Raw genomic sequence first — 26,719 nt, forward strand, 5'->3', positions numbered from 1 at the left:
CAAGCAGCCCCCCCCCGAGCCCCGAGGCCCCCGAATGGCAGGCAACGCAGAGGGATTTTGGGGAGGGGGAGGGCGAATCCTCCCCTTGCTGTGTTTTCTGGGAAGGAAGATGCCACGTTGGTGCCGCTGCCCGGCTATAATTAGGCTCCTCCGTCTGGCTTAAACCCGCCTTTCCCCCCAAAGCCCGTCCAGATGAGTCGTCTTCTGTAGTTCTTGCTCTCGGCCTGTATTTAGGAGAAATCCAGCAGCTCAATCCAGTCCCTTGACCCAGATCTTTGCCAGGTGAGTAGCGGCCCAGGTGGAGCTGACTGGTGACTTGTCAGGTGGAGGCAGGATTTGTGTTGCCAAGTCTTGTTCGGCTGGCCAAGCGCTTAGCTGGTGTGGATGGAGAAGAAAAACCTCGCCAGCCTCTCCCGTCTGGGGATTAGTGGCAGGAATGCAGATTTCCCTGGGTGCAGCGAGGCGGGGGACGCCGGTGGTCCTGGCGCTCTTCCCATTCTGGAGTTGGTGGGCCTGTGTTGTGCTTCGGAATCAAGAGAGCGGATCTGGGAATGTGGAGTCCTACGCAGAGAATATGGAGACTGGGATTCAGTCTGAACTGAAAGACTCTGGATTGAGCAAAACTGGTATAAGTATTTGGAGCCAGACCTTTGCCAGGGAATGCGCCTTGGCTCATTTATGCGAGTTGCCTGCAACTGGGCTATCCTTTTAGCTGGCAGAGTCCCCTGGGATCGTGGCTTCCGTATGGCTGGACATTCTTGCCTTCTCCTTGGAGGGCTAGACTTGACAGCCTCCGGGCTCCCTTCCTGGCCTCCAGATCCAGAGCAGGAGTCAACCTGGTCAGAAATGGCTCCTGTTTCCTAGCAACCGGCCACCATCTCCTCTACGATTCCAGAAAGCCTTGGAACAAAAGGCTCTTGAAACTACTCTCCCCCCCCCCCCAATCCTACCAGCCGAGCTTTCCAGTAGCTCTGGAGAGAGCAGACCATGCCTGTCCCTGCCAGGAATGCCCCGTCAGCTGTTTCTGCCTAATGGAACTGGCATTGATCTGCCACTGCAGGGCTCTGGGCATCCGCGCCAGCTCTGCTTTCGCTCTCAATGAGATCTGCAGCGGAAGTGGGGGCAAGATAGTGTGACAAGCCCACACAACCTCTCTGGCAAGGAGTATCTGGAGACACTCTGTCCGCCAGGGGAGGCCCCTGTAATTCAAGGAAAGGCAATTCAATAAAGGGGAACATTTGTAGCTCGGGGTTGAACGGAGAGGTCCTTGGTGCTCTCTGAGCCTGGCTGTTTTCTGGCAGATGTTTCATGACCCAAAGTAGGTAACATCAGCAGTGCTGGTGGGGCTTGCTGCAAACGCTCCTTCTGGCGTTGGTGATGTCACCTAGTTGGGTAATGAAATGTCTGCAAGAAAACAACCAAGTTCAGAGAGTATTAAGGACCCCTCAAAGAAAATTCGGTGTGGTCTGTATCCAGTCCTTGCCTCACCTCCATCAGCCAGGGCCTCAGGATCGCCGTCTGGCCACTGAGCCGTGGCTTTTGTGTCCTTTCCGTGGTAGGCCTAAGGAGTCGAGTGTCCTATGGCTCCCTCAGTCGTAGCCTTACGGTGGGTCAAATTCTGGGTCCAGCAAGACCACCTGCTTTAGACTGAAACTGCAATGCTGGCAAATAATGGCAACAGCTGCATCCTTGTTTACTTTTAATTTATTTTTGTATTTTCTGAGTTTCAAAGTGAGGCTGGTACTTTTCTGTGCACCAGCCTGTTCTGTGCCTGATTTGTTTTTCCAAATGCCACAAGGTTCAGTCCAAGTTCTTTAAAAACAAAACGTTCACCAATTAGTGGTACCCCAAATCAAGCCGAAGGGAGTCAGTGTGCTGGAATCTCAAAAAGAAAACCTGCCAGAAATTATGCTGGCGTTATCGGTTTCAGACAGAGGCTCGCGTGTCCATGAACAGAAACTGTGGCTTCTCTTTCTCCCAAGCAGCCAAATGTTGTGCCCGGTATCAGATTACAGGTTCGGAAGGAGAGAATTGTGCTTGCCCTCTGCAAAAATGAACTCATTGCAGATAAACGTTCTGTGGAGCTCAAAAGGAATGGAGTGGGGGAAACGGTCAGTGCTAGGATTGGTGAAGTGTGTGAAGCAGAGGCACGTGAGTCTCTGAGCTCTCCGGGTGCCACAAGTGCATTCCTGCTGTGTTGTTGTGTACAGCCTGGGAAACCGGAGGCTGAGGCCTCCCTCCTCAGCAGGCCTGGTTTTGTCGGAGGGACAATGGCCCCATTTTGCTAGCAACCGGTCTCTTAAAAGAAGAGGCCAGAACTGCCGTGTAGTAAAACCAGTCTCCTCCTCCTCCTCCCGTCTGGGTCTCTGCAACAGACGGGAAGAGGCAGCCTGGCCGCCCCGCCTGGTGCCCGGGGAGTTGGCGGCTCCGCCTCGGATGCCAGGAGGGAGGAGGGCCTGCTGCAGATGCTGCCCTGCACAGAAGGTCCGTGGAGGGGCTGCCCCAGACGGCAAGGGACTGAACGTGGGCAAGGCCCAGAATGCGAGGCACGAACCCGGGGCTGGTCGGGGGTCCTGCGACACCCACGCCCGTGGCTTTAGCGCCTGGGAGGCTCAGCCAGAGCAGAGAGGGGGAAAGAACAGGCCTAAGCAGCCAAGCTCCTTCCTGGCGGGAGAGTCCCAAAGGAGTCTTGAGCACCCACTTCGATTTGAGGGCGTCTCTGCTCTGGGCAGAGAGAAGCTAGAGAGCCCCAGTTCCTCCCAGTAGTGCCTCTTCTTCCCCTCGCTGGAGCTGCTGCTGGTCCCTGCTTTGGTCTGAGTAAATTCGTAAGTCTGGCTAGCTGTGAAATGGAGGCGAACGCTCATCAGCCTCGGAAGGGGCCGAGACACGAAACTCTCCTTCCTTTCTCTTTGCAGTGCCTGCCTTTACGATGTACCAGGTGGGTCCGACGTCTCCAGATTTGTCTGGCTCGACCCCGTCCTGCGAGGAGACCCCTGACGCTTATTGCCCAGAGGATGACCGGTGGCAGAGGCTGCGCACGGCTGTCCGGAAGCTGGAATTCTGGGAAAACTTTGAGGCGGAGTTGATAGGCAGCGGCTTCTTCTCCAAAGTCTTCAAGGTACGGCATCCCCCAGGCATGCCAAGCTAGCCCACCCAGCAGGCTGCCTTGCGTGCCCCTTGCGCTGTAGTTCCTCTCGGGGGAGGCGGCGGAATTGGGGAGCGGAAGTTGCAACGGGTCTACAAGGAGGCAGGTTTGAAGAGGGTGGGGGGGCAAAGCCAATCGGAGCAGATTACACCTCTTAAACCTGCTTCTGGGTATTCAGAGGACTCTTTCAGGCCTCAACATTTACACTCCGTGGCTAGTTGATTCCTTGGGTAGGGACAATCAGGAGAGCCCAGGAGAACGTGCAGAGAGCATCGTCTCCGCATCAGGCAAGAGGTTAGGAAAACGGGACGGGGAAGAACCAGAGAAGTCCAGCTGATGCCCCTTGTTTTCAGCAAAAGGTCACTTATTTCCAAGTCTGTTTCAAGACGGAGACGAGAGCACTCGGTGCCAGGACATGCCTTGGGTTCAGGGGGAGAGAGAGCAGTTGCTTTTTTTCAGGCAGAAAGCATGAGAGGCAGGAGTCCCCAGAGTGACTGGACTCGACCCAAGATGTCTCCTGCCAGGGGTGGACCGTGGCTGGACTCCTGGGCAAAATCAAGAGCTGGTGTTCCTCAGAAGGGAGATTAGCCTTTAAACGACACGCGCTCTGGTTGCACTAAGAACGCCGCTGCTGCTCCTGGCTCGCTTCCTTCCGAGGGTGCTTCTGCCCTGTCACCTTCCCCCACTAATCTCACCTCTGTCTCTCAGTGCCTGTTCATTTGCAAACCGACCACGGTCCTTATTTTCCAAAACCTTTCTGGATGGTGCTTCGTGTCCCTAACTCACCGTCTGTAGCATTCCTGCAGAAGGACGGGACCTTTGATTGCCAAGAAGATTTGCTGCAGTTTGGCAGGGTGACCTTCTGGAGCTTTCTAGAAGTGAGGGACAATTGCGTCGGGACGGAGCCAGGATCTGCCACTGCTGGGCAGCACCTTTCCCTCCTTATCTGGTGGCTGAGGCACCTGGTGCCAGGTTGGGGCACAACAAAGGCAGATCCTTCCTGTTGTTGCAAAGTTAAAGCCTTTGGCAGTTCCTCTCCACTCCATGAGGCTGGCCCTCCCCCACGGGGCAGCTCCTACATCCCGGAGAAAACAGGGCCAGACGCAGGAGAGGCTGCCTGTTGGATCGCTTGGGCCTGGGGTGGCTGGATTCTTGGGCAGCGTCAGAGGCAGCAAATGAAGGTGCCAGCTTTCCGAAGCCAACAAAACCCGAGGCGGCTCCTTTTCAAAGCTTGGGGAATGCTGGCCTGGAGGGCCTGGCCGAGGGAAGAGCTCCCATCTGGCTTCGCCCCGTCTGGCCATCCCTTTCAGGCCCCCTCCTTCCTCTTCCTTCTTCTGCCTCCTTCTCGGGCAAAGCGGGCACAATGATTGTGCACGCTTTTCGTGGCTCACTGAGCGCCTGCCTGGTTGTGCCCGTCATTAACCTTTCCCTTCGTGAGTCTGAATGCCAGCTTGACTGGAATGCTTGATGGTTCGAGGAGGGCAGCGGTGCCTGCTGCCGCTTGGAGTAGGGAAAGGAAGGCGGACAGTTAATGAGCATCTTAAAAGCATTTTTATTGGAAAACAATAAAAGAAAGGCTTCGCTTTGCTGCTGGCCAAGGCTCCTTCCTCATTCGCCCTCCCTCCCCGGGAAATGGCCTAGTGGGTGTTTTATGGAGCTGGAGAGGCCGGGCTGCCAACATCAATCTTGCTCCTAAGCGGGAGGGGGGGCAGGCGACCCACGCAGGGCAGCTGGGGAGGAGAGAGCCTCCAACTGCTGATAAGAAGCTAAATGAGGCTGACGGTCAATTAAAAGACTTTACAAGAGAGAAACCTTTAAAACATCCCTCTGAATCCTTTTAAAAGGTTGCGTGTGATCACAGCTTCAGTAAAAGGATCTCTCCCCCGCTCCTCCTCCAGATTACTCATAGCTTAATAAAATACTCCTGCTGCTGCTGTGGGTTTGGTAAGGAAAAATGTCTTTAACATTTTTGTTCCGTGTCCCTGGAGCATCCCAGATCCGTACTTAGCATGGTTCCCACGCGTGGTTGGTCTGCTACCACTTGCATTGAGCCTTCTCCAATGCAAATGTGTTGGACTTCCATACAGGCTGGGAGTGATGGGAATTGGGATCCACCCACACGGAAGACAGTTGGCTCAGGATGACAAATAAGTGAGCTTGCCAGAATGGGGCTTTGCTTAGCCTGGGTGATAAGAAAGAGACAACAGAGAGTGCAGTTGTGCTGTTACCTGTGTCCTTTTTCTGGGAGTTGGTTTATTGTTTGGGGTTCAAGGCTTCTGCGTTGGGGGGTGTTCTGCATTTTAATCCTTGCAAGCTGCCCAGACACCCTTGTCTGAGATGGGCTGTGAAGTAAAGGATGCAAGTGAATCTCAGTCCTTCCGCCCTCCAATTTCCAGCTCCGGATGCAGTTTCTCCCAGAGGCCCCGTTTCAAGCAGAGTGTAGTTAAGCTGAGGAATTCCTGGCCCCAGCAAGAGCCAGTTCCACCGCCCTACGTTCCAAGCGGCTTAGAGGCACCTGCGGGCAGGACGAGGCTATTAATGGTCACTGATGCAGCTGTTAATCCCTGGAGCCAACAGCAGCAGCAGCCGAAGATTTGCCCTGGTATCCATCTGCTCCTTAATTATTGGAGCCGGGGGGGGGGCACGGGCAGCCCAGCTGGCTGCCTCCTTTTTTCAGCTCCTGGTTAGGAAGCGCCCGGAAGAAGGGAGCGCCAGGGGGTCGCTTGGGAAGAGCAGGAGATTGGGGTTTTTCTCCTTCCCCTTCTGTTTTTTTTAAAACTGATCTACCTTCATGCTCTGGGCCGCAACCTTCCCGAGCAAACCTCCCCTCCGTTTGGCTGCCATATTTGGGTGGATCTTCCCGAGACAGCCCTGAACCTATTTGAGGCAGCTGTGCCGGGAGGAATACCTGGCCTCCCCAAAGGTGGACACAGCCGGCTTTGGATTCGCCCTCCCTGCTCTCACGCCATCCCTCCCCCTGGCCGCCTGGCAGGTTGCTCCGCGTCTTGGGGGGAAGGCCACGGTGGTCAAGATCTACAAGAACGATGCTGACCAGGAGGGGATTGTGCGCGAGATCAGCTTGCTGCAGAAGCTCTCCCACCCCAACATTGTCAGGTAGGTCTCCGAGTAGATCCCCTGGGGGCTACAGGGCAGTGGGCACTTCCAGCTTTCTTGACCCTCTTCGGTGGGTCACTGCCTCCCTGGAAGGAAAGCTCACGGCAAGTCAGGCCTTTCCGCTCTTTCTGAGGCCTCCACCTCTCCTCACCCCTCAGGCTGCTGCTGCCTCTCCTTCCATTGGTGGACCAGCAGCCTAGCTGGGTTGGTGATGGCTGTGCTTTTTCTGAAAAAGTCTCTGTCACACACACGAATGGAGAGAGAGGAAAAGGTGGTTCTTCCCAGCTCTTGGGCTGGATTCCACTTTCTCTCTTGTTTTCAGGCTGATCTAACTTTGCACCTCGGCAATCCCCCGATTTTTCCTTTTTTGTCAGGTACCTCGGGATCTGCGTGAAGGATGACAAGCTGTACCCCATTCTGGAGGTAAGAGGGGGGGATCTTCCCCTGCCCAAACAGCCATCCAGGCTAGGCTGCCCTTTAAAGGAAGGATCCCTTGATCTTGGTGCCGGACCGGAAGCAGAGAGTTTTAGTGGTGGGGACGTCTTCCTGAGGGAAATTGGTCCGGAGAAGCCGAAGCTGAGCTCCTCCGGAGGGCTTCTGGAGCCTGGCGTCCCCTATTGCGTTTAGACTTTCATCCGTTTTATTTTCCCGTCGTGTTATTTTGTGGCATTCTTGTGAGTCTCCAAGAATCTTGCGATCGCAGCAACACACTCATTTGATAAATAAGTGTCATCTCTCCATCTGGCTTGCAATTGGCCTCATGCCCCCCCCCCCAAAGTGGGGAATTAAGGGGCTGATATAGCTCCATCTGGACCATACCTCTTTATGCTTTAGGAGTGAGCTTGTAAAAAAAAATGAGTCTGCATCTCCCTGTTAAAAAAAGAAAAGGGAATTCCCAGGGTGGCAAATCTTGCTCTTAGAAATATAGAAGCTCGGGGGAAGAATATTCCAGTTTGCCCCTGGAGGTTCCTTTCCTTGTCTCCCGCATGGGGGAGCATGTAGTTCAGCCCAAAGGGGCGTTTGCCAGGCGGGCTGGGCTACAACACCCATCCTCCTCGGCTGAGGCCATGCTGGTTGACTCCCGAGTGCTGCGTCTATCCCGGCCGCCGAGGGAAGCGACTCAAAGCTTCCTCTTCCCTTGGGGCCCCCTTCAGTACGTGAACGGGGGGTGCCTAGAAGAGCTGCTGGCCTGCAAAGACATCTCCCTTGGCTGGAAGGAGAAAGTGGACTTGGCCTCGGACATCACCCGCGGGATGGCCTACCTCCACTCCAGGAGCATCTATCACCGCGACCTCAACTCCAAGGTGGGCTTTCGGTTTGGCCCCCTTTCCGAAAGAGTCAGCAGAACCGTGGGGTGTGTGTGTGTGTGTGTGTGTGTGTGTGTGTGTGTGTGTCTGCCTGCCCAGGGGTCTCCGAGGAAGTGAGTGGGAGACACCCCGGAAGGAGAAGCCTGCTGCTGCCTCGTTAGCCTTGGCCAAAGGAGCCGCCTCACTCAGCGGCCGTTTGCCGAGTCCCAGGAATGGATGAGCAACTTTGGCTTAGCCTAGTGAGGCTTCCCAAGAGTCCTACCCAAGGCTCTCCTGGGGCGGGGTGTTTTCCCCCTTGTTTGGGGGCTGTGGGCATTAAGATCTGGGCCACTGGTCAGCCAAGAGGGGACGGACCTGTGGTGGTTGTCCTGCTCTGAGGGTCAGCCCAGCCACAGCCCGGTGCTCCCCCCCCCTTCAGGGGGCTGGGATGGAGATTGAAGGGCCCTCCGTCTGTTTCCCAGAACTGCCTCATCCGAGTGACCCAGCGAGGGCGGGAGGCGGTGGTGACCGACTTCGGGCTGGCCAAGGAAGTGGCGGAGCTCTCGGCCAACGGTCCGGACAGGAAGCTCTCGCTGGTGGGCTCAGCCTTCTGGATGGCTCCCGAAATGCTGCGGGGAGAGCCTTACGACCAGAAGGTGCCTGGCTCCCCTCCCCCCCGGGGGTGCTGCCTGGGCCTGAGGGGTCCCCGGGGAGACGAAGAGCAGGGCGCTTGGGGGACTGGCGAAGCCCCCGTGGCTGAGCCTGGCTCCCTCCGTCAGGTGGACGTCTTCTCCTTTGGCATCGTCCTCTGTGAAATTCTGGGCAGGATTCCCGCCGACCCCGAGGTGCTACCACGGACCCAGGTGACTCATAGGACCCCCTCCCCTCCCCCGAGGCTTGTTAGGGTGGCCCTCCCTGGGAGCTTTCCCTATGCCCCCCCCCACTTCCTTCGTTTCCAGGAAGGCAGTTTAAGGGGGAAGCCAATTGGGGGAGGGGCTAGAGGGAGGCCTGTGGACCACGAAATGACACCCGTGTTCTCTTCCTCCAGGATTACGGGCTGGACGTGGCTGCCTTCCACAGCATGATCCGAGAGTGTCCCAGGCGAGTTTTAGATTTGGCTGCCAGCTGTTGCAGGGTGAGGATTTCCTTCAAAAGAGGCTCTCGCGATGTGAGGGCTGGCCGGGGGGGGGGGCGGCTCTCAAGCAGTTGCAGAAACAGCAGCTGAGCAGGCCTGGGTGAGAGTGCTGGGTAGGAGAGCTTCTCTGTTCAGGACCATCTACCTTAGAGTTCTAGAGCCAGCAAGAGATGCCCCAAGTGCGGCAAAGCCACAAATGGGCCTCTGGCTGCAGAGCAGGGGGAGAGAGAACGTCGCCATCTGTAATGAGAAGGGAGTTTGCCATTTCCGACAGTTGGGTGCCTTTGGCAGGGCTTTGGCACACCACCCCGTTCTTTTCCTGTCCCCCCCTTCGCCCTCCCCAGATGGAAGCCTTCAAACGTCCCTCCTTCTCTGAGATCCTGGAGGAACTGGAGGACACGGCGGAACGGCTGGAGTTCCCGACAGAGCAGCAGCCCCCAGGTTGACGCACCTGGCGGGATGTGGACTGAGCAGACTGTATATCTCAGCAGAAAAGGTTCTGTGGGAGGAGGAGGAGGGGATCAGGCCCTTTGGGGCAGATCAGAGGCCTGTGGAATGGAAGACGGAGTGCCCGCCCTCCCCAGCCCTGCCGCCCCTTTTCTAGAGGCCCAGATTCTTGTGGACCAAGCAATATTCTTGCAAGAAAACAAATCCCCCCCCATTTAGGTGGCTCTGGCCAATGGGCCAAGCTGCACGCCTGCCATAGCCATTGGCCAAGTCCATCGGGGGCTGAGCGACCTCCAGTCCTCACTCCTCAGGCTGCCATCTCGGCCTCCAGATCCTGCCCCACGCTGCCCAGCGAAGGTGTGGAGCTGCTGGCAAACGAGCGGTCCTCTTCCTGAAAAGGGGGCTTGAGGCCCCGAGAGGAAGATGAGCCCGGCTCTCTGGGCACACCTGAGGAGGGAGGATCCCTGCAGAAGGGGAGGGGGTACTCTGGGCATCTCAGCCGCTCGGGGGCGCTGTCTTCCAGCCCAGTTTTCTGGGCTTCCTCAACGACGCGGGAGGCAGATCCTGAGCAGAAAGCGGAGCTGCCCTGCGGCCTGGCTTGGCTCTCCTGTGCCGGACATCAGCCTGCCCCGGCCCTCACGACCGCCACTCACTGGGCAGCCCCCTGACCCAGAACAGCAGCCGACCGGCACCCTGATTTTTGAACCCACCCAGGTTCCCCTTGGTCCACGAGAAGGCTTGGTGAACACCCCCCCTCTCTTCCCTCCCCTCTTCTCTTCCCTTGGATCCTGTTCCCAGCTGGGCAGGAGGTGGGGGGACAGATGGTCGGGGGGTCCCCAGGAAGACAGGTGGGAAAAGACTTGGGTAGCTCGTCCCACAGGCAAAGCTTCGAGAGCACTTCCAGATCCCAGGAACAGAGAGACCCTGAACCCATTCCAAACTGCAAGCACTCGAGTCCATCCTTGTGAACCCCCAAGGCCGTGAGCATCCCATAATAGCCTTCCGAAAGGTCCTGGGGCTGGTGGCTGGCCTTCCAAAGCTGAGGACAGCGCTGTGTCCTCTCCAGGCCAAGGTTGACAATGGATCTCTCTTTGTAAATCAATAAATAGCTTGTGAGTCCTCTCCCTCCTCTTGTCTGTCTGTCTGTCTGTCTGTCTGTCTGTCTGTGTGTGTGTTGTGTGTCTCTGGGAGCCCAAAGTGGGTGTGCTGGTAGACCTGCATAGACCTGTGCTGGTCACAAGGTGGTGCCCTTTCACCAGCTGTGCTGCCTTTGGCACAGCCCTCTGCTGGACGGGGGGCGGCCTTCTCCAGGCCCCTTCAGCTCCCCTCCTCTGGGTCAGGGGATGCAGTGCCAGGCCAGGGAGGCCCCTTCCTGAGCGCCACTCCCCAGCTGGCATTTTAATCCAAGCCCTGGAAGTGCTCGAGAGTGCGAAAGGCTGGCTTGGATTTGGTCCTAGAGGTGGTTTTGCAAGCGGCTCCTACTGAAGCCTGGCAGCGGGTGCCCCTTCGGGTGAAGGACTGGCCCCTCAGCAAAAAGGCAAAGACGACGCCCCGGAGCCCACCGCTCGGGCCCAGAGCTTCCCCCTGGATTAACGGTCCCACATCTGGTCAGCGGCAGGACCAGCTTTCAGCGGCCAGGAAGTTTGCAAAATGGTGGCCCAGAAGCATCTCTGCCAGCTACTGCTGCCCTTCCTGTGTGTGGGCCTCCCCCCACTGGTGCCTGAGAGCCATTCCTGAGACCCAGAGAAGCCGGCTTTGGCTCCCTTCACCCCCTCGCTGCATTTCAACACCCACCGCTTCGATTTCGCCCTCCTCCTGCTGCTGATGATGAGAGCTGTGAAATTCCAGCCACGATTCTCCCCATTCATCCCCACCTCGCAAGGCTTGCCAAAATAAGATTTGAATTTATTGTTTTGTCATTTACAAGGCAATAAGTTAACAAACATGCAGATTTCTAAGGGTAGATAGATAAGCCAGGTTTCCAGGCTCATCTCCCACATGGTACACCAGTTCATCAATCTCTGGATCATGGGTGTATTTTTGTGCGGTAAAAGGGAGTGACCAGGAAGGGGGGGGGGCCTTTGTGGCAGCCACTAACTGGAGTGGACTTTCAGGATGCTTTTGAAAGCGGACCCCGGCCTATTCAAGGGGAAGGTCTCGAGGAGGCCCACCAGGCGGCATTTAGAGGTCTGTGGGGAGGCCCAGGATTTGCCCCAAGTAGTGCCCTCTTGCAGGCCGGTCCAAACCTTTGTGCCCCCAAGGGTGAGAAAAGTCCTGTCTTTATAAAAGGGGAAAAATGGAAGAAAGGGCTGATGTCCGATTTCGGCCCCCGTCCACCCAGCGGGCTGCACAGTCAAATACACACGGAGCAGAACGCGGCTAATTTTGGCTCGTACAAATGAGCTCGGAAGGTGAGCCTGCAGGCAGGTGTTTCAACAAACAGGTGAGTCGGGCACCTTGGCAGGTGCAAGAGGCACAAAGCACCCCTCTGCCCTCTGTACCAGCACAGGAACAAAAGCTGCTGCTTGTCTTATTTTATTTTGTCCAGGCTGCCAGCTTTGGTGAGCTTTGTTTATTGGGACAGGGGAGAAGGAACAAATATCCCCCAGGCGTGCTTTGACTAAGGGACGTTCCCGTGCGTGTTTGAATCCCCAGGGGGAAAAAAGCTTTGGGGAGGAAGAAGCAGAGAGAGAGACAGGAGACAGACTGACCCTCTGGCTTAGCGTGGCTCCCTAGAGCCCCTCACCCAGAATCCGAACACGAGATCTGAGAGCAGAAGGAACTGAGAAGAGGGTCTGGGGTCTTCCTCTCTGGACCCTGCCTGCCGCGTAAACAGTTGCCCCCCCCCCTGAATTCTTCATGCCTTCCGCTCGGCACCGGCGTATAAGCGTGGATGGAGGTGCATCCTGACTCGACTCTTGCTTTCCGTCCCCGACTTCTCTTTGCAAATTCAGAAAACCAGAGATGGACCGAGAAAGGCTGTCCAGAGCAGTCTGCTGACCGATGCTGCGAGGAAGGAAGGGGGCAGGAGGGGCCCTCACCTCTGTACCCCCAGCTGGCCCCTCTTTCTTTTGCAGCGGGTGACGGAGTGAGGCTCAGCTGTGCTGTTAACGTGTCCATCTGGGCCGTTGGCTGCAGGCCAGCTTTGGCCAGTTCAAGGGCGAGGGGCAGGTCAAGAGTTGCCTCTGACCTCTTCGTATTCTTTAGGCAACCAGAACAGCTTTACGTTATGGATCTCGGCGGGGTAGCCGATCTTGTAATCCCAGCAGTACTCGGGAGAGAGCAGCTTGGTGGGCTTGTGCAGCAGGAAGTACTTGTTGAGGTGGCTCTCGTCGTGCCAGACGGCCTCCACGTCCCGCTCCTTGTCCCGCAGGATGCCCTGGTAGCACTGTCGGGTGAGGTTCAGGACCTCCAGCGGGGTGCCCCCAAAGATCGCTCCGTGGTAGTAGTAGTCCCCCTCCTCGTACGGGATGTGCGCGGCCGACTCTGGCCGCCTCTCGTAGCTGAAGGCGCTCCTGTCCTCCTTGTAAAACCAGGCGTGGAGCTGGGCCACGGACCTGCCCAGGGTCTCCACCCCGTAGGAGCTCCGGAAGACCTGGTCGACGTCCATGCAGAAGAGGAAGTCCACCTCGAAGCGAGCCGAGTCCTCGATCAGGTCCCTGATGGTCTTCATGCGCATCATGCTGATGTCCTGCCAGCGGCTCTGCTGCTCGACCTGGAAGAGCTTCAGCATCCGCTGCGGGCCCAGCTTGACCTTGGGCACACTGGAGAGGTCATCGACCATGACGTAGAAGATGACCTTGTGGCCTGACATGAAGAAGGTGTTTGCAGAAGTCAAGAAGTCCTCCAGGTATTTGTCCAGGTACCTGGATGGGAAAAGCAAACGGAGCAGGGATGAGGGGGGGGGGCTTCTCCAGTTGCTGCAGGCTGCCACCCCCTGCCCCCGGCAGCCTCAGCCCCCCCCCCCCATTGGACGGGCCTCTTTGCTCATCCCATGCTCAGGGGACCTTCCTCGGCCAAACGAGGCGGGTCCGGCTGGACGAAGCGCTTACTTCCCAATGGCAAAAACGGTCAGTCCAACGGTGACCTCCTGCCGCTTGTAGTAATCGTCCAGGAGGGCGCTTTCGAATGTCCCGTCCCACACGATGGGGGCTGACCACGGACTCAAGGTAGGGATTTCTGTCCTTGCGCTGCCCGGGACAGAAAGAAAAGGCCGGTGAGGGTCATCCTTGCCGAGTCTGGAGAGGTCACCCTCCCTCAGCCCCCCACCCACTCCGAAGCAGGCTTCCAGCAGCAGGGGTCCCCCGTTCTTCCCTACTGGGAGCCTCCGGTTAGGAATTCAGCGCTGGAGGGTGGCCTTGGCTGCAGCTCCCCAACCTTGAAACGTTAAAATGTTCACCAGGGAGTGGCAGGAAGCAGGAAACCTTTTGCCTTTCAGCAGGCTGATTGGAGCCAGATGTTTGGGAAAGCTGCTACTCGGGATTCAGTTTAAAGCAAAACAAAGCAGGAGCCCTTCCGCAGCTTCTTTTCCCTGCATTTAACTTTAGCAGGCTATTTTCAGCTGGCTGGGGCTCCAGGAGAGGCTGATCCGAGCGGCTTCCAAGCTGATCCGGCCTGTCAGCCGACTGCTGCTCGCCTCTTTCAGCTGAAAAGCCAGCGCTCCGGCACTTGACCCTCCAGGCCGCTCCGCTGAGCCTTCGGTTCTGGCTCTGCAGGTGGAGGCAGCTTCGTCTCGGTCTTGTGCTGCACTTTCGCTCCTTGGGGGAGGGGTTCTAAGCCTCTGAAACGCTCCCCAGGAAGTGTCCCATTGCGGGTGAAAAAGCCCCCGTCTCTCAAAAAAACTTGTCTGTGGACAGTGGCGGGAAAAGCGGAAGTCTGGAGGAAGCCCAGTGAAAGCTGCCCCCCCCTCCATCTCACTGTTGAGTCCAAAGAGACTTCTTACTTTGGGTGAAACCAGCTGCTCAGTGGTATCCCTTCTGCCTCTCCGGTTGAATACGCCTCCCTGCAATAAAGGAGAAGGTCACCAGGATACGGTCCGGCCGTGATTCCGGCTGGTTGTCCCAAAGGTGCTACCCCAAAAGGCAACTGGACTCTTTCCTTGAAAATGTTTCACTTCTCATCCAAGAAGCTTCTTCTTCAGTTCTCCAGTTGCCTTTTGGGAAAGCTCCTTTGGGACAACCGTGACACGGATGAGTGAGAAGCTCTGCAGAGATACTCCCGGCTCGTGGCAAAAATTGGCTTTCACACAGACCTATCTGGTGTGTCGCTTCTTCCGGAAAACCCATATCAGACACCATCGGCTGTCAACCAGGCAGCCAAGTTTCTCTTTTTGGAAACAAAGGCACCTCTCTTCTTGGATTCATTCTTTTTCTTCCTGGCCTGTCGGCTTTCTCTCCAGTCACTTTTGGCTGAAATTCCTTACGTGCAGATTTCTTACTCTTCGCCATACCAAGGAAACAATTTGGTGCCAAGGAAACAATTTGGGCATGTCGCAATGTGGTCGCCAGGAGCTGAACTATACTGCAGGGCAGGCTGGACTCTGGCACGGCTGCCCCGGGGTCTGTTTGGCTCCTCTGCTGGGCAAGAGTTAGGCCCCTGTGCTGCTGGGGGGGGAGGGCAGGGGAGACCTCAGCAAGCCTGGGGTCTGGGGCTGGCTCGGCAGGGAAAGGGACTGATTGCCCCACAGGCTGCCGCTCAGCAGAGAGAGTGGGGAGCAGCGCTCTGTTGTCACGCAGGAGGAAGTGAAGGAGTGCCCTCTACGCAGGCTCCTCCGCTATGAACAGGGGGCTTCCTAGCATCACGGGGGGGGGGGGCGGAGGGCAGCAGGCAAGCAGCCTCACTGGCATCTAGCTTGTGCTACTGTGTGAGTCAGTCATCAGTTGCGCTGCCCATTTTGCAAGCTTAAAAGCCCGCGGTTGAGCAAGGCGCTCCGGTGGTTCTCTTTCCTGTTGTGCAAAGCCCTACAGTGATTGTCAGTTGCGTGCAAAAGTTATCAGTCCCTCTGGGAGCGGAAGAGGGGTTAGTGGCTACACCAGAGGCAACTGAAGAGCAGCTGGCCGTCTGCCTCCTCCCCATTCACTCTTCACTAAGGAAGATGCCCAGACAAGGAGAACTGGGACTGCCTGTTACTCGCTGTGGCAGCGCCTGGTGGGAGGACCCTTGGCCCACCCACCAGCAGGAGGAGGATTACGCAGCAGCAGCAGATCAGCGGCTGTTTTGAAAGCGCTTGGTGAGCGCATCGAATGAGACACGGTTTGCCTCACCCGCCTCACCCCCCCCCCCCGCCCCAGGCATTCATCTGAGCGCGGGTCATCTTCGGGCAGTGCTGCCTCAGGACGAAGAAGCCCCCCCAGCTCTCAGTGAGCAAGGCCAAGAGGGCAGCTTTGCTCTCTTTCCGGCTCTTTGATGGGCCTCAAGAGGTCAGGCCAAAAGGCAGCGGCCCAATCCAGGCCCCGCTGCCCATTCACTTCTGGAGCGGCCAATAGCTACAGCTGGGTCTTTGCCGCTAGGAGGAAAGGGGAGATGAGCCGAGTGCCCCCTGGCGCCAGAGGGCGGCTGTGAGAAGGGCCAGGCCGTGGTGAGGCTGAATCAATAGCACCTCGATTCCTAAAGCCTGGCCGGGTGAAAATGCCCTTATTCTGCCTAGCCAGCCTCATTGGGAGAGCCTTGACTCATTGGGGGGGGGGGCGGTAGCCGGTGGCACAAGCAGACGGGAGGCAGCAAAAGCAGGAGGGGACTTACTGGAAGCTGCTGCTGTCCATCCAGGTCTCTTTCTCATCCCTGTTGAAAGGTGAACAAAGAACCTTTGATTATGTCAAGGTCACCTGCCTGTAAATACCAGGTAAACCCCAGCCAGCAATCAATCACCTTCCTCTACTTGGCTGGCAGATGGCCTGTGTGCGGGCAGAACCGGTGCTCTGCAGAAGTACCCAACTGTCTCCACGCCCAGGTGGGGCTGGGAAGCTCTCGCTCTGGAAACCTTCGGTATTGCCCTACAAATGTGCCGATTGCCTGGAGCAGGGGTAGGCAACCTCAGCTCTTTTATGACTCATGGACTTCAGGAATTCTGGGAGTTGAAGTCCATGAGTCATAAAAGAGCCGAGGTTGCCTAACCCTGGCCTGGAGCCTCCAGAACCCCCGGCCTGATGTGGTCCTTGGCTGAACTGCCCGGGAACTCTGGTCCAAGACATCTGGATGGTCCCCGGACAAGCATGAGAAGACAAACAGCTTCTCTGGATGGAAAGCAGCTCTGAAGTTGCTATGTGACTCAGCTCTGTTTCCACAACCTCCCCCCCGTCCCCCTTCCCTTCCTCCAACGGCCCCCTCCAAATCCCCTTGGTGGATTCAGCTCCTTGCTGGACATGCAGTTCTCTCTGTGACCCCTGCAGGTGACCTCTGGGCGGTGTTTGGGTCAAGGAGTTGGATAACTGGAGAGCTGCAATCGAACTGCCTTTACCTTTGGCTGAGAAGAGAAACTTCTAATTGTTCCCCCAATATGGACACACATCAGAGGGAATACGTTGCAACACCCAGTGTTCCTGGATGTGAAATTCCACACTGAAACTAGGCGGGGTGTGCCTGGACCTTTATGTAACACTTCAGGAGCAATACGCCGCTGCAAACAGGTTGAAATGTGGCAAGCCGTACTGATGTGCGATACACTGAATTTCTGAGTAAAGACTTTGGGACTACCCTTCCTCCTTGTGCTTCTCTCCACAAAACCCATCCTGCGCCTGGTTTGGGACAGGTGTGATGCCTGACGTGAGTTTCTCCAGATCCCTCCCAGCTTAATCTGCAGAGTCCCTTGTCTCACATTAGTGAAGTGTTAGATGTTCAAGGTGCTCGATTGCCCAATATTGATTTGCTAACAATTCTGGGAATTCCTGCATCTCTTCCTTGTTGTGCTCAAAATTAGGGGCACTGTCGGTCTTAAAAGGGTAATGGGAATAAGGCACAGGAGTTGGTGGGGCAGCTTCCTCACAAGAACAGTAAATTCAGTGGGCATTTCAGGCGGCCGTGGCTTTCTTACCTGTCCAGGTAGGTGTAAATGGCCAGCAATAAGAGGGCGAGCAAGGATATCCATAAGAGAGTTGTCTTCCCTTGAGACAGGGTCATCCTTGAGGGAAAGAAAGAGCTGGAGGTTAGTCAGAGGTGGCTTGCATTTCCGGACCAAAGCCCGGAGACAGAGGAGGAGGAGGAGGAGGAGGAGGAGGAGGAGGAGGAGAGGGCAACAGCCCAGCCTTCCTTCCAAAGAGACCCGTCTCCAACCAAGGGAGAAAACTTGCCAGCTGGGTTCACTTCCCTACAAAGGTGAAAGTTCTGCCTTCCTCAACATCCGGCTCTCCAACCCATTCCAAGCCAGGCTGGCTGGGGAGGATGGGAGCTGCAATCCCACAGCTCAGCCTTCCCCTACCTTGGGGAAGGATGTGGCAGACCCAGAGAAGACCTGAGCAATACCTCCACTTCAGCCTCTGGACGCGCCTCTCTGCTCCAGTCAACATACAAGGCAAGCTTTGGCAGCTCCCGGCAACCTCCCTTCCCTCCAGCTGCATTTAAGGGCCCGGCCTCTCGGCTCTGCCCTGCTCCACCTTCACAAAGAGCCTCTGTTTCCCCTCCTCCACAGCCTCACTTTCTTCTGCGTCACCTCTTTGGGATGGAGAGCCTGCCCCAGGACTTTCCCTTCTGGGATCCCTCTTGGGGTCTAAAGGCGCGATTCCCGCGGTCGTTTCTGTTGCACCCCTCGCCAGCGGGAACCATCAAGCTGGCCTTGACCCTTGCTGAGGGGCTCCTATGGAAAACCAGCACGGGCCGCTCAACCGCTGGGGCAAGCAGCCGCAAGTATCTCCGTGCCCTGAAGGCGAAGGCAATCCCTGAATCTCTCGGCATCTCTTCTCCAACTGACTTTAAGAAGAGGCCAGACACACTCAGCCTCCCCCAGGAGGGAAGGAGCGACAGAAGCAGCTGCTCCTTGAGAAGAACAGAGAAGTCCCAGCCAGAGGATCTGTTTGGTGGCTGTTTAATGAGGCGGGGACTCCCCCTTCCTCCTCTGCCCTTGCCTCTTTAGAAGCTCTCACGGCCATCCACAAGAGAGGGAAACTCTTACCCTTAAAATCTACAACAAGCTTGCGGGGGTGGGGTGGGGAGAGAATTATCTGCGGTGAGCCTGAACCCAAGACTGGGAAAAAGTGAAGCAAGTGTTACCTGCTGAGAAGTGCCAAGGATACCCAGCGGCCTCACAACAGTCAAAGAACACGGAAGACGTTTTAGAACCACTCATTCTAAACTGCCAGGCAAAAAAGTGTTCTGAGATGTTGGTGCTGTGGCTGCCTTTTGGGCCTCCTTGGCCAAAAGCCTCATAGCCAGATGCTCCCTCCCTTAGCTTGCCAGTTCCACTTACAAAGGAGGGCGCTCCTCCATCTTGATAGGCAGATGGACACTTAACTGTGCATCCCTGCAAATGCACAGCATTGGGTGCACAGCATTGGGTGCGGGTGGAGCATATTCCTGACAACTGAGCTTCAACAAATGCCCCTGTTGACCCCCCCCCATCCTCTTTTCTCTTCCTGAAAAGGAGGGCTGGTGGAAAAAGGTCTGCCTTGGCTGAGTTCACCTGAAGCCTGGAGTCTCCAGTGCAGCTGCTGCTGCTGCTGCTTCCAAGTGTCCAGATCAGACTTTAGACTGCTAAAATGAGGCCCCTTCTTGGCTTTGTCTTTGGCCAAAAATAGGTCATTGGTACACGTTTCTGGTAGTAGCCGATGTACCAAGAGTTGGGTCGGGCTCTGCGTCTCTGTGCATTCGCACAGCGTGGGGTTATCCGCCAAGAGCCTCCGCTTGAGCAGGTGGGTCTTACACTCAGGACCTCCAGCCCTCGACCTGTTCAGGGTCCTGCAAGTAATGCGAGGGAGGTCGGATTCTTCAGCCAGATCCTCTTTTCCTGTTATTCCTTGCTCACTGGTCTCTCTCCTTCCCCCACCTTTGTGCGGGGAGCTGAGCTCGGGTGTTGTGCCGACCGGCCTGGTTGGGGAATGGAAGGCCCAGCCGTCAGGCGAGGTCAGCCATGGGCTCCGTGCTCCATCCCTTGCCAGAGCCGGTGGTCAACTTTTCTGGGGCCCACCTTGAGCACCTTCTCCCTTGCCCCTTGTGCCTCTCCTGGAGAGGGACGGGGTCAATTCTTGGCCGAGGGCTGGGAAGAGGGGGCTTGGACTTGGGCCACGTCCCGCTTGGCAGCTGTGGACCAAATGCTGGCAACGCGAAGGGGATCCTTAGCAGGGCCTGGCTGCGCTCAGACTTATGTTTTTCAGGGCCACAGCAAAGCTGGAGGCTGCTGGATCCTCCCCCCCCCCCCCGCTTCCTTCTCAGGAGAGAAGCTGCAATTGACTCCGAGGGCCCCACTCGGCTCCGCTCCTGAGCTTGCTCTACCTCAGCCTGGCTGCTCCTGGCCTTTAATGTCCCCTTCACCTGGGAAAATATCCCCCATTTTTTCCCCCTTCCAAGGAAGAACACCTGAATGCCCAGAGACTGAGAAGCCAGGCTGGGTCCCCCTTTCACAAAAACAAACAAAAACTCAAACATTATTTTTGGCTGCCTTTTAAACGTCTTGACTAAAGGTGGGCTTGCTTTTACACAAACGCCCCTCTTCTGGGCTCCCTTGCTTGAAGACCTCCGGTTAAATTTAAATTCTTTTCTTGTAAAAAATGCTGCAAAGCCTCCCTTGCCCTTTTAAAGTTTTCACTGCTTTTTCTTCTTCTTTTTATTTGAATAGACTTTGACTAGCGGCATCTCCAAGGAGCTTTGTGGACAAGTCATTGGTGAGTTTTGTTTTATTTGTATCATTCACTCGTATTATTTATAGTCAGGCTGTTCTGAGGTTATTTCCTGACAGGATGTGACTTGTCTGAGGATGGGTTTGTTCTAGCAGCATTAATGTTTGGGGGGAATTCATCACTGTCCAACTTCTCAATCTGCCCAGAAGAAATCAAACGTATCGGATTGTGGCAAAACTTTCCTCCTGACCAAATGGGCAAGAACGTGTCTCTTCTAGGAGCGGGTGCCCTTTACCTCCAGACTCCCTAGAAACACGTTCCTTGAGTGGCTCTGAAGCTCTCTGCCCATGACCCCCCGGGGGGTGGTGGTTAATCATGGGGGGGGGGGGGCTGGCTGGGCCCAGGACCAGCTTGGAGCCTTCAAGACTCCTGAAGGGTAGCAGGGATTCAAGTGTGTAAATATTGGCTTAAAATACAGCTTACCTGCCAAGGTTATCTGCGATAATGCTAATATTTTTACTGTAATGTAATGTAGCAATATCAAAACAATATGCAAACAAACCTAGTTACCGCTGCATCGGAATGTCTCAATACAGCAGAGGGAGAAGTCAAAATTATTTCAGGGTTTGTTTTCTTTTTTTTGCCTCCTGTAGTGGCCCCGAAGAGCAGACACGGCAACTGGAAAACCCCATTTTGCCTGCCATTTTTCAGGTAGATTCCAAACTGCTGGGGGATGGGATGAGTGGGGAGGTGGTGGGGGTGGTGTTCAGATCCAGCTCTGCCTGCCACACCAGGGCCGGAAAAATGCTGCTGGTCGTCCAGCTGTCTGGGCTTTGAATGAGACCCAGAGGCAAACCAGTCAGGCTGAGCCTGATCATAAAATTGGCCAGCAAGTCTTGGCCTTATTGGACCCAGGCAAGCAGCTGGTTTCTACCCTCTGGTGGGATGGCTCTGGGGGTCTTTCTTCTGAGGGCGAGGAGGAAGAGAGGCTGGCTGTGCTGCCCCCTCCCCAAGGACTTGGCTTTCAAGAGTGTGGAAGCGCCTCGGCTGAGTCGGTCTCATTAGCCCCTTCTGTCTGTCTCAGCCCCCAGCCCTGAAAGTCCCCTGGACCCTGGGCCAGCCCCCCGCCCCCCCTGCTCTCCAGCCAGCATGATTGTGGGCTGAAGAACAAAACCCCCGGGAGGGGCAGGGAGGCGAAGCTTTGAGCTCCGGGAAGCCAGTTAGAAATCTAAGCAAGAAGTATCTGCCAGTTCCACTTCCTCACTTAAAAAAAAAAGTTTTCATAGCGTGCTGTGTTATTAGTCAAGTTTTCTCCCAAAAGAGCAACATTTCCTGCCTCGGGACATTTGAGGCTGTTCCCATGGTGAAACCCCCAAGCCCCCTCTCTCAAGCAGGGCCTGTGGGGGATATTTACCAATATAGCAACTGTATCTGGAGAGCTAAACCCAGGTCTTAAGAGGAAAACATTGCAAAGTTCTTTGTATTTTTCCCCACCGTATCCATTTTTTTAAAAGAAAAACCTCCACTTCTCCCTCCCCAATTATGAAAACATTTGCACATTTTGGTACGTTCATATTTCAAAACACACAGCCCCAAATCCATAAATCAAATGCAACCTTTATGCACCTGTAGCAACATTGAGTATTTCAGGGAGGGAGGGAGGAAGCTGGCTTGTCCTCCCCCCACCCCCAATTTATCCTTATAGACTGCATGACATTGTCTGGAGACCACAGAGCACACAGGTGGGACTTCAGTGCTGAAAAACCAATATTTGCAGCAAGCTCAATCCAACACAGAAGACTAAATGTGATTTTTTTTTGGGGGGGGGAAACCACCTCCAAACTTTAAGACTCTCTTATAATGCTCTGAATTCCATTTCCTGCTGTTGAAACAGAAAGCCTGTGTCATCTTCTATATCAGTAAAAATTTCCCTGCTTTCTCCATCACAGGCTCTTCAAACTCCTCAGTCAACCTAAGTTCTCTCCATTCTCTCTTCGCATCGCTGTTGTGTTGTCCACAAAGCAACCCAGCCTTCATTTAAGGAATCCAGACCATTTCTTAAGAAGAGGAGGGCAGAGCGAAAAGACTCTGCTTTGGTAAAGCGAGCTGGGCAGACAAAGATAGCAAAGCAGGGGACACCACAAGAACAAGACGTAGCGATTCCTTAAACATATTTAAAACCAAAAAAAATAAAAGCAGGCAAATAACCGGAGAAGGAGAAAGCAGAAATGGCCGCTAAACCAGAGGCAGGCAAGCGTCAACCTAAAAGTGAAATAATTTTAGAGCACGTACGCACCGTATGCCGAAGTTGACCTCTCTGGGTTGGAAAAATAGAGGGGGGAAATAACAGGCAGGGCTAGGTTCTGCTGAACTGGGCAGATTTGCACAAAAGGAATCCCTTCCAGCTTTTTCTGTCAAAATTAAGCCCTGTTTTGTTGTGCCGGAGAGAGTCTCCTCTTCTGGATGCATCGTTCGGAGCGCTTCCCACAGAAGCAGGGAAAGAGGAAGACGGTCAGAAGAGAAGTTGGGTGGCCTGGAAATCAAAGAGCCCTCTGAGGGAAGGAGTCTGGAGCATTTTCTTATTTCCCCGCGCTCTTTCTCTCCGGGCTGAGGCTGCCTGCCACGTTTCCATGTTTTCCTCGCAGAAAACTGGCGAATGGAATTCCTATTGGTAAATCTGGGAATCCAGAGCTGGAAGGTGGAGCCCTTTTGTCCTGGCTGAGAAATGCTGCTTTGACAGGGCAGCTGGGAGGGTGCTTCCTGCAATGATCCCTTGGGGCGGGGGAGAGTACGAGGGTCTTGCAAAGGAACGGGGCACACCCCGCTCGGTCTGGACGGTCTGGACCTGTGGCTTGATTAAGCTGCGGTAAATCAGAGTTTGGTTTCCTAACACGAATCAAGAGCCCATCCTCCTCATCTCCTCATCCCTCGAAACCAAAAAAGGCAGCAGTTGAAAACAATGTCACGGCCTCAGATTTCTGGCCACCTGGATCTTTTGCCCCACAAGCCCTGGGGCAGCTCAGGGGCTTGGGAAGGTTCAGGAAAGGAAAGGAGAGTGAAAGGCAGACGATTTATTTACTCATCTTGAATTCTGAGATTGGGGGGGGGGGCTGTCCCCCAACCAGACTAAATCACAATTGGGGTACTTTATGAATGATACACTTTTCAAAAGCTCTGGGGATCTGAATTTTCTGATCAGCCTCTGAACTGGGTGGTTAATTAAGCTTTGGAAGAAAAGCATGCCCACATCCAAAGGATCCTGCAGCCCCCAAAGTCAGCCCAGGGGAGGAGGTTTCTGCAAAGGTTTCCCCCCCCCCCCAGCCAGCGATAGGAAGTGCTACTTGCCTCACCCACTGATGTTGTAACACCCAACCCTGTCTGTAAACTGTCACAGACATCACAAAGAGTTATCAGAAACGATGCAGTAAGAAAATCTCCTTTTAATTTACTCCCCCGCCCCCAGTCTGTTTTGAATAGCCTTAATCCTTTTAAGAAAGGCAGTTTATCCTCCTCACAGCGGCAGCGTGTGTGCCTTCCTGGGGTGCCTTTCCCAGCCACCTTGGGCAGAGTAGCAGGAAGGAAAGGAAGCGTGTCTTCTCTTCATTCTTAAATAACAATATTTTTAAAATACAAAATAGCAGCCTGAGGTTCTTGGAGAGCAAAGGATAACACTGGCAGGATGTATTTTAGTTTTAAATACAAAATAGCTACTTGTGTTTATTGGGAAGTGTTGCAGACAAGAACGCTTGCTGGAGGTTCTTGCAGATCTCCTTTTTTGATTCAATGGGGGGGGGGAGAAGCAGGGTAAAAGTACATTTGTGGGGTCTTAACGTGGCCCGAAGCTGCTGACCAGCGCATCCCTCCTTTCATGCAAATCTGGGCTGGGATCGGGGCCGTCTCTGGCGGCTTTGCCAGCCTGCAAATGCAAAGCAAGCTCTTGCAAATGGGAGGGGCTCAGCTTTGCTCTGAGCGGTCCCCTGTGGCCCTCCGATGTCCCCTTCCTCTTCTGGGGAGGGTCAAAGTAGCTTGGATATAGCCTGGGCCTTGCTTAATTCTTCCCCCTTTTGCACCCTGTCAAAAAACGCACATTCCTTATTCAAAGGAAGCTTGATGGCAGGAGGGAGAGTTCGCTTTGGGGCCTCGGAGTCCCCTTCAGTCCTGGGAAAGGAGTGGGAGTGGGTGGCCTGCTTGCCCCCCTGCCTGCAGGAGTGTTTCCCAGAAGGCAGAGCTTCTTCTCTTTTGTCCCCCAGGCCTTCCAGGAGAGGCTGAGGTGAGGGAAACAGAGGCCCTTTCAGCCCTTGAAAGCCAAGGATGCTCGTGGCTGCTTCCTCCAGGATGCGGATAATGGCACAGGTGAGTCCACACCTTTAGGCCTGGAGAGAGGGGAAAAGCCACGGGCGGTGGGGCTTCTGGCGCCTGCCGGGTAGACTGTGGGATGAAAGGGAGCTGCCTCGGAAAGGCACTGTGATTCTTGGCTGCTGGACAGAGAGCCTTTCTTTCCTGGCGGGGCTTTGGGGCTGCCTGTGAGCGGCCCCAGAGAGCTGACCTGGTGGGCACCCTTCTCCCTTGGAGGGGCCTGGAGGGCTGCTCTTCCCCCGGGGTGACACCCTTCTGCTCCCACGCTCCAGGCCTTGGCCGGAGCCAGTGCTGAGGCTTTGGCAGAGTCTCCAGGAAGAAGGAGCCAGGCTGAGGCCTCGCTGTCCTTCCTCTGCTCTTTGCTCCAGTTGGGCGCCTGTTGTGGCAGCTGGAAGACTTCCGGTCTCCGCGTCTTTGGCTGGGAGAGCCAAGATGGCTCCCAGGCAGCCAGACACCTCCTCTCCTAGAAGGCTGCCTTGACCTCGTCCAGCCTTCTCCATCCCTGGCCAGGACGTCTTTTGCAGGTCTTCAGGAGGAAGGCAGCATCTCCATCTCTCTCTCCCCACCCCCGGCCTAAACTGCAGCAGGTCCCAGGATCCCAGCAGGGAGAGATCCAGTTGATTTTCACCCTTCTGGCTGGAGAGCTGAGCCCTCGCCAGCCCTGGATGGGACGGATCAAAGTCCAACCACAAATGGGCAGTTGGAATTGGTGCGAGTTACTTTCATGCAAAGAGGGGCGAGGCATATCCGCCCCAGCCTAGTCTTCGGGTGCTGCTTCCTCATCCAATGTGAAGCCCCCACGATCTCTGCACCCCTCTTCCCTCCCTGCCTGCTGTTCTGCTAAGCTGCCCCCCCCCAGTGCCATTCCCACTAGAAAAACATTTGGTCCCCCTCCTCCTCCTGGCCCTCTTGCCTCAAACTGCCTTGCAGCCCCTTGATGGAGAAAGACATTGGTTAGGGGGGACCTCCAATCCCTCCCTCCCTCCCTCCCTCCTTCCCTCTCTCTCTCTCTCTCTCTCTTGTAGTTTATTGCCCATGGATTGCGCTACTGCAGCCCCCCCCTTTGGAAAGCCGGAGAGGTAAGAGAGCGCTTCTGTCCGGGAAGGCAAAACAGCCCTTGTGAAGAAAAGGGCCCGATCCTTCCCCTGCCCGCTTCGGCTTCTCATTTGTGGCCTTTGCTGTGGTCACTCCGACTCCTTCCCTCTCCCCACCTTGTTTGAACCCCTGCATTGGAAAAGAACATTTTGTTATCCCTTGTAAACTCCGGAGCTGCTGCCGGTCACGAAAGGAGCGGCCAGCTGCCTGCACAGAGAAGTCTGGCGGGGAAGGAAGGAGGAAGGAGGCCCGCACACCCAGGGTGCTCTCTCCCCTCTGCCCCTGCCTGCACGGAGCCCCAGGCCCCCCTCGAGGCTCAGTCTTTGGCTTAATGGCTTTAGACCAACGGAGGCAGAACCTTTCAGAAGAGGACCCCACCTTCAACCTCAGCGAAAGCGACCCCAAGAAGGCTCCTTCACGGTGCATAAATGCATAGGCTGAAATGAGGAGAACCCACTTTCCCCACTTCAAATTCATATGTGGATCTCGCTCAGTCCTTCCAACTGGGTTTCTCCAGCTAAATGCCCATGTGACCTAGAAGGGCGTTTAAGTGCTCCTGGGGCCCGGCTGTGGATCCAGGGCACATCTGTTGAACCCCAGCCTGTAAGGGGAGGAAAAGGGCACATTCCCAGATGGTCGAGGCAGAGCCCAAATACCAGCCCTCCTGTGCACAGGCCACCACCACACCCCTGCTCCCCATCGCCAGCAAGAGCGTTCCCTGATCCACTGCACCACAAAGGGCGCAACCCCAAACCTTGCTGCAGGCCCTGGAGGGGGCAGGAAGGCAGTGAGCACCTGGGGGTGAACTGGGGCTGGGGGGGGGGCTGGCCTCTCACACACACTCACAGAGCCAGAGGCACCACAAGACAAATGGATGGAAACGGTCTGGCCTCTTAAAAGCAGCTTGCCATGTGCCAGTGCCAGGGCACTGGAGAGGAGAGACCCCTGGTTTGGGACCCCGCCAGAGGTAGAAAGAACTGGAGCAAACCTTGTCAGAGGCAGCGCACTGATCCCGGGCAGGAGCTGGCCCTGCTTCCTGCTCTTCGTCCTGGGCTGGGCAGACGCGTGACACTGCCGGTCGCAGGCTGCGCCAGACTTTTCCGCCCAGGGGCAGGGAAAGGTGTCTGGGCTGTGGGCAGTCATGGGCGGGCAGGCTGCTTCTGCCTTGCTCTCCCTCCTGCCAATCATTAACTCTGGCTCAGCAGCATCTTGAGGCTGGCATCCCGCGGGTGGCTTAACGGGCTGGCATTCCTTCCGGTGGGAGGAGGAGGAGGAGGAGGAGGAGGAGGAAGAGGTGGTGGTGGTCAGGAGATTTCCCTCTCCTGGGTGAGCAGGCAGGTTGGCCAATGGGGAAGGAAGGACTTTGTGACATGTGTGA

The 26,719-nt window shown here is 55.7% G+C and overlaps 2 protein-coding genes across 3 annotated transcripts; one reads left to right on the forward strand and one right to left on the reverse strand.

Annotated features, from left to right (window-relative positions):
* Nucleotides 1–436: 436 nt before the first annotated feature.
* Nucleotides 437–10,251, forward strand: LOC308674770 (dual specificity testis-specific protein kinase 1-like; the record flags this gene model as incomplete). Its single annotated transcript, XM_081339505.1, has 8 exons — nucleotides 437–626; nucleotides 2,916–3,118; nucleotides 6,138–6,259; nucleotides 6,634–6,682; nucleotides 7,414–7,563; nucleotides 8,028–8,408; nucleotides 8,594–8,680; nucleotides 9,025–10,251. 8 exons carry the CDS (start codon nucleotides 437–439, stop codon nucleotides 9,124–9,126), a joined length of 1,284 nt encoding a protein of 427 aa, XP_081195631.1. The 3' UTR covers nucleotides 9,127–10,251.
* Nucleotides 10,252–11,011: 760 nt separating this feature from the next.
* On the reverse strand, nucleotides 11,012–26,431 carry LOC308674879 (N-acetyllactosaminide alpha-1,3-galactosyltransferase-like). Of its 2 annotated transcripts, none has more exons than XM_081339713.1 (6): nucleotides 26,330–26,431; nucleotides 17,157–17,243; nucleotides 15,869–15,907; nucleotides 14,070–14,129; nucleotides 13,180–13,317; nucleotides 11,012–12,993 (listed from the first exon to the last, which is right to left on the reverse strand). In XM_081339713.1, exons 2-6 carry the CDS (start codon nucleotides 17,240–17,242, stop codon nucleotides 12,300–12,302), a joined length of 1,017 nt encoding a protein of 338 aa, XP_081195839.1. In that variant the 5' UTR covers nucleotide 17,243; nucleotides 26,330–26,431; the 3' UTR covers nucleotides 11,012–12,299. The 2 variants fall into 2 exon arrangements, with proteins under 2 accessions (XP_081195839.1, XP_081195838.1); XM_081339712.1 differs by lacking the exon at nucleotides 26,330–26,431 and adding an exon at nucleotides 22,187–22,527.
* Nucleotides 26,432–26,719: the final 288 nt, after the last annotated feature.

This window comes from Vipera berus (genome assembly GCF_964194415.1).
Source record: "Vipera berus genome assembly, chromosome: 15".
NCBI classification, from domain to species: Eukaryota; Metazoa; Chordata; class Lepidosauria; order Squamata; family Viperidae; genus Vipera; species Vipera berus.